This window comes from Rhinatrema bivittatum, chromosome 17, assembly GCF_901001135.1.
Source record: "Rhinatrema bivittatum chromosome 17, aRhiBiv1.1, whole genome shotgun sequence".
In the NCBI taxonomy this organism is placed as follows: Eukaryota; Metazoa; Chordata; class Amphibia; order Gymnophiona; family Rhinatrematidae; genus Rhinatrema; species Rhinatrema bivittatum.
In genome coordinates this window covers 40862783-40876172 of record NC_042631.1, presented here as the reverse complement: position 1 = coordinate 40876172, position 13390 = coordinate 40862783, and the positions used below count along the sequence as shown (strand labels likewise).

Genomic DNA, 13390 nt, shown 5'->3' with positions numbered 1-13390 from the left:
TTAGGAGCCTAAACCCTTTGAATATTAACCCCCATGGTATCCTGCCCTTTAACGTTCTCTCCACACAAGTTATGAGTCTGCCTGTCTCTCAGCTTTCAGCAAATAAAGGCACATTTTATTATTTTGCAGAAGAAAGGAATACATTTATTTTTAAATGAAATGAAAAATGTGATTAAATACTCCTGTTTCACTTTCTTTTATTTAAAAATGAAATTAAAAAAAGCACCCTGAAATGAGTTCATTTTTGGTTTACTTTTGTTTCTGAAAGTCAATTTTAAAAAACTTTGAGGTGGAAATGCTCCCGCTGCCACCTTCTCCTAAGGTTCCCTACCCTCCAGTTGCATACTTTTCTGAGGGGGGTCTCAAATGAAAAAAGAGGCAGGAGCAATCCCTATACACTTCTGTCCTGCTGGCGTTCATTCAAAAATGGAACTGGTGCCATTTTGCTTTATGGTCGTGCAGACCATAGAACAAAATGGCACTGGCTATAGGGCTCTGAGGCAAGCACCATTTTGTTCTAAGGCCGTATGCTGTATGGCCATAAAACAAAATGGAACCAGTGTCATTTATGAATGGGGCCAACAGGACAGGAGTGTCTAGGGATTGCTCCTGTCCCTTTATTCACTGGAGACCCCTTGGAAAGAGCAAGTGTGCTCCGGAGGGTGTGAGGTGTCTGTTTCTTTCTGTTTTTATCTTTTGGGGTTTTTTAAATTTAATATTTATTTCAGTTCAGCAAACAAACCAAACTGAAATAAGCATTAAATAAAATGAAACTCTAATTTTAAAAAATCCCAAAAGGAAAAATAAAAAGAAGAAAATAATGTTTTTTTCCTGCACATCCCTAATAAAAAGAAATTGACAGTTTATATTTGCCAACAAAATCTCACCTTAAAACCTGAAGTAAGTTTGATGAAAACACCAGTCTTCTTGTCCCATATGACGATTAGTCCAATGTTGATCTCAATTACCACATAGATACCCATTTGATGAATCTTGAAAGGTGCCTCTTCTCTGCTGCTCTCAAGCACTTCAACTTCCTGGTTGCTGAGCAACAATTTATAGCTCTATCAAAGAATACAAAAAAGTTTGAGTAGAAATCATTGGAAATCATGAACAAACCTTTTAGTATTGTGAACTGTAGCATAATCGGGCATGCTGCAGCCACAGGAATAGTTCAGCAACACAATAAGACTGGACCAACTTAATTCTGTTGCAAGTATTTATTTACAGTGCTTCAAAGTTAAAAGAACCAAAATAGTAGCTCACCTTGCATCGGGCACAACTATCAGGTAAACATGCTCTGCCTGGGTGTATCATGAGGTCCTACCAGCTCCCTGGGGCCTCCTTAAGCTTTCTAGGCCTGAACTCTTATGGTAGGGTATGGCATTCTGCCTTAAGGAAGACTGAGTTAAAAGCTTGAACCAGGCTCCTTAAAGTAGAATGAGGGAATTATCAGTATACTCCATCAGATACCCTCCCCCTCAGCTTGGTCTTGTAAGGTCAAGCATCCAGATAAGCCTGGGCCACACACTGGCTCTGCTTCAAGTTCCCTCCCCCTCCAGCCATACTGTCCCTACTACCCATGAGTTGTTTCCATAAGATTGCAAAATGGGGATAATCTTGATCCAGGATTACTGGGCATGGGAGCTCGGGGAGGACACCCGCTTCTAGCATGCTTGTGCTGCGGCGGTTGTCAAGAGGTCGTGGGAGGTTAAACACTTCTGTCCGTCCCCATGTATACATGTCAATGTCTCTTTCCTTTTATAGTTGATGAGACCTTGACACAGTAGGTCCTGGCGAATGAGCATTTTGCTACAGGCAGAATCTACCAAGGTTTCGATAGAAGTACACTCCAGTTCAACCTGGATTATAAAGTCCTTATATCATGCATGCAGGACAGCCACAAAATTGCAGCTTTGGATCTTTGACAACTTGGGATCCCAATCGTGTTCCCACTGGGGCCTTGTCCCTGTTCTTTGCTCCTTCTCAAGTTGCTCCTTCTCAAGTTGTTCTGCTAACTCGTGTCATCTACCTCCAGGTCATCAAGCCATCCACCTCCAAGTCATCAAGCCATCAAGCCAAGGATATTCTTCCTTTGCATGAATTTCTGTTTTACAGAAAGAACCCTCTCGTAGGGCCAGTCAGGTTTCTGCTCTACCAGGTTCACTTAACAACTCTTCGGTTTCCAGCTGCCTATATGGACAAAGGTCTTCTTCATGACCATACTCCACACAAAGGGGTCAGTGTTAAAAAATGCGCGCATGTGTCCATGTGCGTGGTTCCTCACGTGCGCACATGGATGTGGTTATTTTATAACATGTGTGCATCGGTGCACGCATTTTATAAAATACGATTCCCGTACGCACATGTGCGCCAGATTTTAATGTCCATGCACGTATGTGCGGGCGAGTGGCCTATCCTGTGCGCAACGGGGGGGAATTTTACAAATCAATGCACAGCGATGCGAATAGGGTTTTCCCTCTTCCATCCCACTTCCAGCAATTAAGGAGCGGACTGGGAGGGAACTTAACTTTTCCCCTCTCCTCCCTGACCCCTAACCTCTACCTAGCTAGCTCAATTTTTGTTTTACTACTTACTGCTCCTTCCAAGGAGAAGTAACTTTGGTGTACCGGCTGGCTGCCGGTGCGTGCTTCCCCGGGACAGGGCATAATGGCAGCTCTCTCGGTCGGCCTCTGTCCTGCCCTTTCCTGCTCAGTTTCCACCCCTGGCCAGCCCCTTACAACAAGCCCAGCACTTCTAAATGTATTGGGAGATACGAGCGTGGCCAAGCTATTTCTAAAATGAGCTCGGTGCATGCAAGGCCCAGCCATGCGCATATTCCCCAGCTTTTATGCGTGTCGGGCTTAAAAAATTTTGCTGAAAGGGCACAAACAGAGAGGGTCTGCAAGGCCCCATTTCTAGGTTGTCGCCACCTCTCTGTATTCTTTTTTTCTTCAGAACGTTATTTTTAAGTATGTACAGTTCCTCCTCTGGCATTGGCTGGGTCATCAGGCAAACATCCATAGGTTCGATTTATCCATACTCTCAGTCCTTTACCAAGTGTCCTTTCTGTCCATAGTTAAAACATGTGGATGAGATTCGCATCTGGAAATTGGGTATGGAGGCCAAGCCCCCTATCTCCAAGGTTCATTGTTGAGGTCCTCTATCTTCTGTACCACACCAGGGAACTGTTATGGGTTGTCTCTCTAAGCCCCTTATGCCAACGGGCATTGACTGTGCTGGTGAGACTGGTACGTCGACAGACCCAGATCCATGTAGGCTAGTCCAGATACAGGAGTATTTGGTGAGCCACTTTCAGTCATGACCTTGCCTCTGGCTGGAGCTACTTCCACCTGTCATCTTTCAAATGATGAAAGAGGTTCCTGGGGCTCTACCCAGGCTCTAGGGCCGCTCATCAGAACTGCTGAGAGTAGTATTTTGGGGAGTGCCCAACTCTCTGTAGTATAGTGGCCTTGACGTCTTAATAAGAAGCCCTCCCATCTGGATTGGTGGCCTGGAAAGTCACATGACTCCTGCTGGTGAGCAAATTAGCCAAGTAAGTTGTCCGTCTAGTCTCCAGCCAGGCCGACAGGTGGATGGTCCATTCAAAGTTCTGTAGAAAGACCTCCAGGATCTCTCCTCCCTTCATCTTAAACAGGATATGTGAAGGTGAGTTATTCTGGACATAGCTGATTGCAGGGCCTCAGCTAGCTGAGGTAAGACTGTGCCTTGTTGCGTTAATTGGTCTTGTAGCCACTGCTGTTTATCTATTTACAGAGCATTTTGCAGTTGTTGCTGACCCATGGCCAGGACATGGATTACCTGCTTCATTTTATCTCCTTTTGGGGCCAGCTCGCAAATAGATAACTCACACGAGGTGGAGAAAACAAAAATCACCTCCTGGTCTGTTAAGCTCTAACTTACTATTTGACTCTGACTGCCCAGGCAGGGATATCCCCCTTGGCCTGCTATAGCAGAAATTGAAGTCAGAAGGCCTAAGGAAAGAAAACTCTGCAAGTAGGTATTGGGGTTTTTTCTGGGATACTGTGAGTTTTTTCTTGTTCTTCCTGCTTAAACAAACAAAAAACAAATCTGACTTCTGACATCATATGTAGTATATTCGGGCCTGCTATAGCCGCTAGGGATGTGCAGCAGGGATGGATTCATCCCATTCAGTATTCGTATTCATAGGGACCCAAATCCATTGCATTCTCGGGGGACCCCAATCCATTCATTAGTTACATATGTATTTGTTTCCCAAAAAATTCCCATCTCAACCCTTTAAATTTAATTAACTACAACCCCCCACCCTCCTGACCACCCCAAGACTTGTCACATGGTAGGGATGTGAATCGTTTTAGGACGATTAAAATTATCGTCCGATAATTTTAATATCGTCTTAAACCGTTATGGAACACAATACAATAGAGATTCTAACGATTTATCGTTATAAATCGTTAGAATCGTGAGCCGGCACACTAAAACCCCCTAAAACCCACCCCGACCCTTTAAATTAAATCCCCCACCCTCCCGAACCCCCCCCCCCCAATGACTTAAATAACCTGCGGGTCCAGCGGCGGTCCGGAACGGCAGCGGTCCGGAACGGGCTCCTGCTACTGAATCTTGTTGTCTTCAGCCGGCGCCATTTTCCAAAATGGCGCCGAAAAATGGCGGCGGCCATAGACGAACACGATTGGACGGCAGGAGGTCCTTCCGGACCCCCGCTGGACTTTTGGCAAGTCTTGTGGGGGTCAGGAGGCCCCCCCCAAGCTGGCCAAAAGTTCCTGGAGGTCCAGCGGGGGTCAGGGAGCGATTTCCCGCCGCGAATCGTTTTCGTACGGAAAATGGCGCCGGCAGGAGATCGACTGCAGGAGGTCGTTCAGCGAGGGTTCCGGCGCCTCGCTGAACGACCTCCTGCAGTCGATCTCCTGCCGGCGCCATTTTCCGTACGAAAACGATTCGCGGCGGGAAATCGCTCCCTGACCCCCGCTGGACCTCCAGGAACTTTTGGCCAGCTTGGGGGGGGCCTCCTGACCCCCACAAGACTTGCCAAAAGTCCAGCGGGGGTCCGGAAGGACCTCCTGCCATCCAATCGTGTTCGTCTATGGCCGCCGCCATTTTTCGGCGCCATTTTGGAAAATGGCGCCGGCTGAAGACAACAAGATTCAGTAGCAGGAGCCCGTTCCGGACCGCTGCCGTTCCGGACCGCCGCTGGACCCGCAGGTTATTTAAGTCATTTGGGGGGGGGTTCGGGAGGGTGGGGGATTTAATTTAAAGGGTCGGGGGTGGGTTTTAGGGGGTTTTAATGTGCCGGTTTTGCGATTTTACGTTTTTTTTGATTTTTCACGATTTTTCACGATATTTTACCCTCCCAAACGGCAACAATACGATTCCCTCCCCCTCCCAGCCGAAATCGATCGTTAAGACGATCGAGGACACGATTCACATCCCTATCACATGGTAGGAACAATGGACGGCTGGCGCCATCTTGAGCTCCTACCATGTGACAGGGGCCGACCAATGGCACCGGTAGCCCCTGTGAAATAGTAAGGGCAAAGGCTATCGGCACCATTTTGAATACTGGCAGCCGACAGCCCGAGTGCAGAAGATCGCTCCAGGACCCCCGCTGGACCACCAGGGACTTTTGGCAAGTCTTGGGGGGTCAGGAGGGTGGGGGTTTATTCGTTAGTGATATGTTGTATTTGTGGGGGTTCGCCATACGTTTCGTGACCCCCACGAATACAACGAATATGGCATATACGTTGTGGATTGCCAATACGTTTCAAACGAATGCACACCCCTAATAGCCGCAGGAATAGCTCAGGAACACAATACGACGGGACCAACTTAATTCTGTTTCAAGTATTTATTTACAGTGCTTCAAAGATACAAAAAACAAAATAGTACCTTACTTTGCGACAGGCACAACTATTAGGTAAACATACTCCGTCTGGGTGTATTGTGAGGTCCTACCAGCTCCATAGGATGTCCTCAAGCTCTCTAAGCCTGAGCTCTTATGACAGGATGAAGGGAACCTCTTTTCACTCAGAATCCCTTGTGGCATTCTGTCTTAAGGAGGACTGGGTTAAAAGCCTGAACTGGGCTTCTTAAGGTAGAATGAGGGAGTTGTTGGTACACTCCATCAAATGAATAATGTCCAATTTGTTAGCAAATATAAGGTTTATGTGTGGACATCACTGTAAGACATATTTCACTGTAACAGTAGATATATTATTAAGGTGTCAAATTAAAACACAGAATACATAGATGTGTCAAAAAAATTGAAATTTAAGCTTATTTGTTAATTTCCTTTCCTTTCGTCTTACCAGATCAGTTCAAACAAGAGGGTTATGTCACCTTGCCAGCAGTTGGAGACAGAGAAAAAAGCTCAAAGCTGATTTCACTCCCCCATAGGGATCTGATACTGCCTTCAGTTCTTCAGTATCCAATTTTAAAGCTAAGATAACACAATTGTTTTGGTTTTTAAATCACCCCAACCAAAACCTGGTAATTTCAGATCATTGCCCAGTCACATGCATGCTTGATTCACGAGAGACTCACCCCACATTTTCTAATTGGAAAATGCCAGCATAGTTAACTCAAGAGAAAGAGTTTGGTCAATATTTGAAAAACGAATGGTTGGAGTTTGAAAATAACAGTGCCCACACAAAGCCAATCCAGGTCTGATGTGGGAAACAGCTAAAGCTCTACTCCGGGGACAGAGAATTAGTTTCACTATTTGTAAAAAGAAAAGTTTAGATAAATCATGGATTTAACTAGGAAACTGGAACAAGCCAAAAAGAAAACTATAGGTCCAATACAGATGAAGCTAAACAAGAGTTTTAGGTAGCACAGAAAATGCTCACAGAGAAATTGTCTTGGAGAGTCACCTGCACATTTTTATGCTTAAACATAAATTATATCTTTATGGCAATAAAACAGGAAAGCTACTTGCAAATTTGTCCAAAGGAATGTTTAGCTCATTATATATTACAGGTCTTAAGAACAGTCAGGAGAAGATAGTAACTTCATCTGAAAAAATTGGAGTAGAACCCTAGAAATGTTTGGATTTTCTGGCTTTCTTGGGAATGCTATTGGGGTATTATATTATAACCCTATAGCAAGCTTTTTGGTTAATGGAAGTTTTTTGATACCATTCCATCTTGCAAGAGGAACTAGACAGGGCTACGCACTCTCTCCACTTTCGAACTTAGAACTTCTGGTGGTGACTCTAGAGATGTATATGCAAGAAATAAAAAGTATAGGAGATAAACATTTGGCAGCCATATTTTTATTCGCCATTAACATTTTGTTTGTCCCTGAAACTGAAGAACACATGGAATTTATTTTAGAGTTATTTACCACATATGGCAGATTCTTGGGGTTTAAATTAAATCTTGACAAGTCTGAGGCTCCTAACATTGCAGGCTCGGTTGCAGAACATTGGCCTAATTTTCCTCTGCAGTGGGCCTAGCAATATTTTAAATATTTGGGGATTTTTATCCACAGAGATATTGGAAATGGTGCTCCATGAATACAGATCCAATTATAAATACATTTAAGAAGAAGTTACATAGTTGGATGAGGTTCCCACTTTCTGTCTCAGGGCAGATTGCATTAATCAAAATGATGCTTCTACCAAAACTATTATATGCTCTCCAGATGCTCCCACTGGTACCACAGAAGGAGGAGATTAAAATTATATATAAGTTACACTCAGAGTTTATCTAACAGGAAAAAAAAAGGCAAGACTCTCTATGGCAAAACTCTCTGTACCAATGGGAGACGGAGGACGAGGATTCCCTAACATCAAGTATTATAACATGAGGTTTTAAGGAGATTGGTGAAAAATCAGCAATTATTATTCAGCTGTGAGGATGGAACAAAGTTTGATTGCTCTCATCATCTTCATTTCATTTTGCATACGAGGAAATTGAGGCTATCAGAGCACATTCTAGATAACCCATTGGTAGATGCTATGAGAATAACAAGGAAATTCATTCATCAGCACTTAGCTCTGCCCTGGGAGATATCACCATGGCTACCAATCCGAGGCAATCTACATTTTTCAGCAGGTAATAACAGCAATCTATTTAAATCATTAAGTCAACAAGGTTTTGATACAATTCAGTATGTTATTGATAGCCAACATGGTAAAATGTACACATTTGAATATTGTAAAATGAGATGGAATTTTAAGACAATGATTATCTGTCATATATGCAACCATTGAGCTATCTTCATGCTATTATACTTAAATGACCTGCGAACATTACTTCTGCTGTGTTTCAGAGGCTGTTAAGAATATTCCTGAATGGTAAATATAAACATTCTACTTGCTATAAATGTTTGCAATCGGAATACAAATATAACACATTACAGTTTAAGGCAAACAACCAGAGTAACGATATGAAAGTTACAATACATGAAGTGGAAATATGGCGAAATCGAATGACGGTATACAAAACATGTTAATTTATTAAATAAATAAATAAATATGTGATACTTTAAAACTTGTTGATAAGTCTATTGCTTCCGTATCCATGAGAGAACAACAATTATGCAGCCTTCATAAGATTGTGATTTCTCCCCTCACAGCATTTCAAATGGGAATATGACATGTGCTACTTCCTCTTGTATAAAATGTTCAAAGTCAAACACTACCTTTTGTCATGATTTATGGGAATGTGACTATATAGAAAATGTTTGGGAATTCATTTTCCAATACCTGTCTATCACTCTTCAGGTTTCATTACCACAAGCTTTCAACGTTATGTATTTTAGGTATTCAACCTAAATTGTTCTAAATTTGAATTTCTATTTGTGATTAAGGGTATGTGTATTGCGAAGAAATGCATATTGGTCAGGTGGCTATCCATGGAGGCACCTACTGTGCCACTTTGGGTGGCAGAATTTACAGAACTGCTTCATCTGGAATATAGAACATGGATTTTAAACTCTAATTCATCGTGGATTGCATTTCAAAAGCATGGGGTGCGTTTCTACAGAACTTCCCAAGAGATTCCTCAAGCTAAATTTAGTTTCCAGAGAAGTTCAAAACAGGAGAGCCTGCCTAGTAGATTAGTCTAGTCACCCAGTTATTCAGCCATTTATTTGTCAACTGAATGTTCTTCAATGAATGTTTAGATTTAAGATGTTAAGCTATTGTATTTAGAATGCATCTGATTTATTAAGGTTCACTGGTCCTGAATCAGTGGTTCCTGTTAGGGAGTGTATTTTACAAATTGTAATAAGATTTAAGATGTAAGCAAAAATTCTGAAATGTTCAATAAAAAGTTTTATGGAAAAAGAAAATAAAAGCTATCAAATAAGAAACCACTTGTCTGCTGGAAACACAAAAATATTGACGAGCTAAAGGCAGCACCAGCTCCAATAGGGGGATTGAAGTCAGCTTTGAGCTTTTGTTTGTCTCCATGTGCTGGCAGATGGAGAAAACACTTTTTTTGATTGGTCTGGCATGGATAATAAGGAATGGCAGCTTTGCAAAAATATCCCACAAATCTGAAGAAAATACAATAACTGTTAGTTTTCTGGAGCAGATTGAAATGTAAACTGGGTGTACTGAGGTCCTAGAAGGGAAAAAAATATATAAGTTGGGTGTTCCCATTTCCAGGGAGGGGACAGAAATCCAAGCTAGATGTTGTGAGATCCCAGGAGGTGAGAGAGATCTGAGATTGGTACTACTTTGCTGTCCTGGGAGTAGATAGAGATCCAAACTAGATTCCTTGAAATCCTGGGAGCAAAGAGAGATCCAAGTAAGTTCCCAAAGATCCCAGGAGGAGAGAGATTCAAAATATTTATGGGTTAGGTTTTCCTTTACTATGAAAGCACTAGCTTCATTGAAGTGATCAGAAAGACAGTCACTGGCCCCAAGGATCCTGGTACATCTCTGAGTTGATCACCTTGTCCATAGACTTATTGCTAGCACTCTGCTTCTCACCAGTTACAGTAAACCTTTCCATAAAGTTTTGAAGGTTTCTACTTGTTGAATATATTTTGACACAAATCACCTACAGATTAATTGGCGGTTGATAAATAAATGTAATCATAAATGCATACATTCTGCATTAATTGAAAGTATAGCATTTTCTTTCAGAGTGATACAAGAAATAGTGATGAGAACATTGTTTGGAGGTTTAGATTCAAACTTATATTAGTTCAGTTTTGTGCTATATATTATATTTCCTAAAATAATAGGCAATGGTAAGCAAAGATGATGTCCATAATTATAGAAAAAACATTAGTAAAAGCCTATTCAAGGATGGGAAATAACTGAAGTGTAGCAGCAGAGCAGGGATGCCCAAACTTTCCAAATCACTGAGAAGGCTAGAGGGGGCCCCTCTCAGATTTTGTAGATGAGGGACTTATGTCTGCCTTTTCATTGATTCAAAATCCTGGGAAAGGGAATAAGTAGAGAGCAAGGTCCCCATGAATGTCAATAATATATCTCAATTTCTCTGAAGGTGGCAACTATGCCACATCCCTGGAAACCTACCTGCTTTTCTGTCTGGAGATACAGAGGTAGGTGCGCATGGAGCAGGCCCTCTCACAACCCATCCTCTCCCTTCCGTCTCACTGACTTCCTCTCTCATCTTATCCTAGAACCTCTCTCCCACTCTCCCACTCTTCACTTACCCTAATCCCATCCCTCCTTTCTCTCTCCTTCACCCCCTTTCTTCTCACTCACTTCCCCTTCCCCTTCTCTTACTCTCACCTTTCACCTACCTCCCTTAACATACTTTCACCTCATCTGTGTCCACTCCCTCGTATTCTCACACCATCCATCCTTTCACTTACCCTACCCCCTCCCTCCCTTCACTTGCTCTCACTCCACACTCCCCCCATGCCTCTTATCCCACCCCACCTTCCCTCCCTTCACTTGCTCTCACACCACACCTCCCACCCTTCACTTGGACTCACATCATTCTCTTTAACCCCACTCCCTCCCACCACATTACTCTCATCCCATCCCCACTCATTTACATATTCCTTCCTCTTCCCTTTCACTCACCTCTAGTCACCTTGCTGCTTTGTCTGCAGTGGCATGATCCTCGGACTCCTCTCTTGCTGGTGGGGCCTGGCCTCCCCACCAGTGGCTGTCTGCGGCACCAGATTGGACAATACAGAGAAAGGGGTGGAGCTGGACAGAGCCAAGGAATACAGGCAGGGAGGGAGCAAAGTAGAGAGTGGATTGGACAATATGGAGAGAGACGGGTAGAGCTGGAGAGTGCAGGGAGAGAGGGGAAGAGATAAATTTGCATACCAGTGATGCAGGCATGGGGCAACTTTCCTCTTTATTAGAGATAGATATGTCCTACTAAGGATTTTACTGAAAGAAATCCTGTTAGGGTGAGTAGGAGCTTTATAAAACATAAATTCTTGGTTTAGATTTCCCTACAGATGTAAAGAGAATTAGCAGGGGAAAAAGTAAAGAGACTCCATTTCCTAGGACACAAGTGAAAATAGTTTCTTTAACAATAAAGCTACTCACTCTCAGGAAGATTTTAATAGACTTAGAACAGGTGGTTCCGGTGGTGCCACAGGGGACATTCTCAATGATCACCCGGAACGTTCCGGTGATGGGGTGCGTTCCACAGTAGTCCTAATTAGAATGAAATTTTTTATGATTAGTGGTCTCTCCATAATATCAGTAATCATTCTAGAGTTTTGCCATATGTTGGATTATTGTTTTGCTTATTATATTTATTTCATGAAAAAGCTATATCACTCTGCAGTAATATTACAAAAATGAGATACAGTGACTCGTTGATATTTGGAAGGGGCAATTTTCAAAACTATGCCAGTGATTGCAAAGCCATTTTACCTGTAGACTTTGCACCATTTTTCAAAAGGAAAGCACAAGCATATTTTTCCCTTTGAAAACTGCCCCTGGAAGAAGTACCTCCAGAGATTTGTGACTGCTTTTTCTGCTGATACATTTTCCCTTCAAAATGACTTGTGTAGTTTTAAAAATGCAAAACTGTACATTGTTGCCTCCTCCAATCTAATCTTACCCCGAGACCTACCTACTTTTCCTCTGGGTGACTGTAAATGCGTTGCTGATCCCCCACCCTTACTTTTACCCAATTAAAGGCTGGGCAATTTCCAGACAATCCATTTACCCAGGCAAATGGCCATTTATTTATTTAAACAACTTTTGAAAATTGTTCTTCTCATTGGATTGATTGAGCATGGTAACTTACTAGGGATGTGTAGTCATTTGAAATAAAAGTAGAAAATACAATGAAATGTATTGCTTTGTTTCATTTTCCATCCAAAGCTACATAAAACAAATTGAAATATTATTGGATTTATATCGCTTCATCTCTAATGGGTGACGGAATCCCAGCAGTTTGATTCCCTGCTTGACCACTCTCCCAGCAGCTTGACCTACACTCAGCACCCTCCTCCCCAGCCATCCGATCATGCTCATGACAACTTGATCCACCCTCTGGCACCCACTCCCCCCGTAGCCACCCAATCCCCCTCCCAACAGCTTGATCCATCGCCCTCCCCTCCCCCCAGCCAACTGATCACCCTTCCTGATGAAAGCTTGATCCCTCCTCCTGCTTACCTGCAGCCTCTGATTCCTGATAAGCCGCCTGGACCAGGAGGAGGCATCTCTTACTTTCTCCTTGCTCCTGCGCTGATTGGCAAGGATGGTGCTCGTTACTAATGACATCGGTAAGCTGTCAGCACTAGCAACCAGCACAGGGACAAAGAGGACGTGAACAACAATTCCTCCTGCTGAGGGACTTAGATGGCTCATATGAAAGGGGGGGGGGGGAATTGAAAACTGCAGGATGCAGGATATGGGCTGTGTGGAGAGGTGAATCAATCTGTCAGGAGGGTAATCAGGCTGCTAAGGTGGGGGGAATCAAGCTATCGGGAGGCTGATCGCACTGCTGGGCTGGGGGGGGGGTAGTGATTGGATTGCTAGGAAGGATTGCTGCAGCTTGATTATCAAAATTAAAGTAAATGAAACAAAATGAAATAAGGCAACACAGAACTTGGCTGAAACAAAAGCAAATGACACAAATGGAAAATGCAATGAAACTTGCTACAAAATATATTTTTTTCAGTGCACACTCCTATAACTTACAGAACCGAAAGAAAGAACTGAGATTTAATTGAAGGGCTGATGACGTAGCCAGGGTACAAACAAAGTGATTGAAAAAGGATGATGGGTTAAGTAATTCCAACAATGAGCAGTGGCATCAAAGAATATTAATAGGAAGCATAACCAAATGGAAAGAAGAGAGTGACAAACGAGGCAAGCGAGTGAGGTGTGGAAAGTGGAAAACTCATCTCCGAGAGTTACTGTAGGAAGATGGTGAGCATTTCTGAATGGCTCGTAAGATAATTACAT

At 42.9% G+C, this 13390-nt stretch overlaps 1 protein-coding gene across 1 annotated transcript in view; it reads right to left on the bottom strand.

The window, feature by feature from the left end:
- The window catches only part of LOC115079486 (mucin-5AC-like), a 186495-nt gene that overhangs the window by 101245 nt on the left and 71860 nt on the right, over nucleotides 1-13390 (bottom strand). The window contains exons 20-21 of the mRNA XM_029583111.1: nucleotides 11513-11623; nucleotides 888-1064 (exon numbers count right to left, since the gene is read on the bottom strand). Coding sequence (XP_029438971.1) covers nucleotides 888-1064; nucleotides 11513-11623 — 288 coding nt within the window. The remainder of the gene's footprint in view (nucleotides 1-887; nucleotides 1065-11512; nucleotides 11624-13390) is intronic.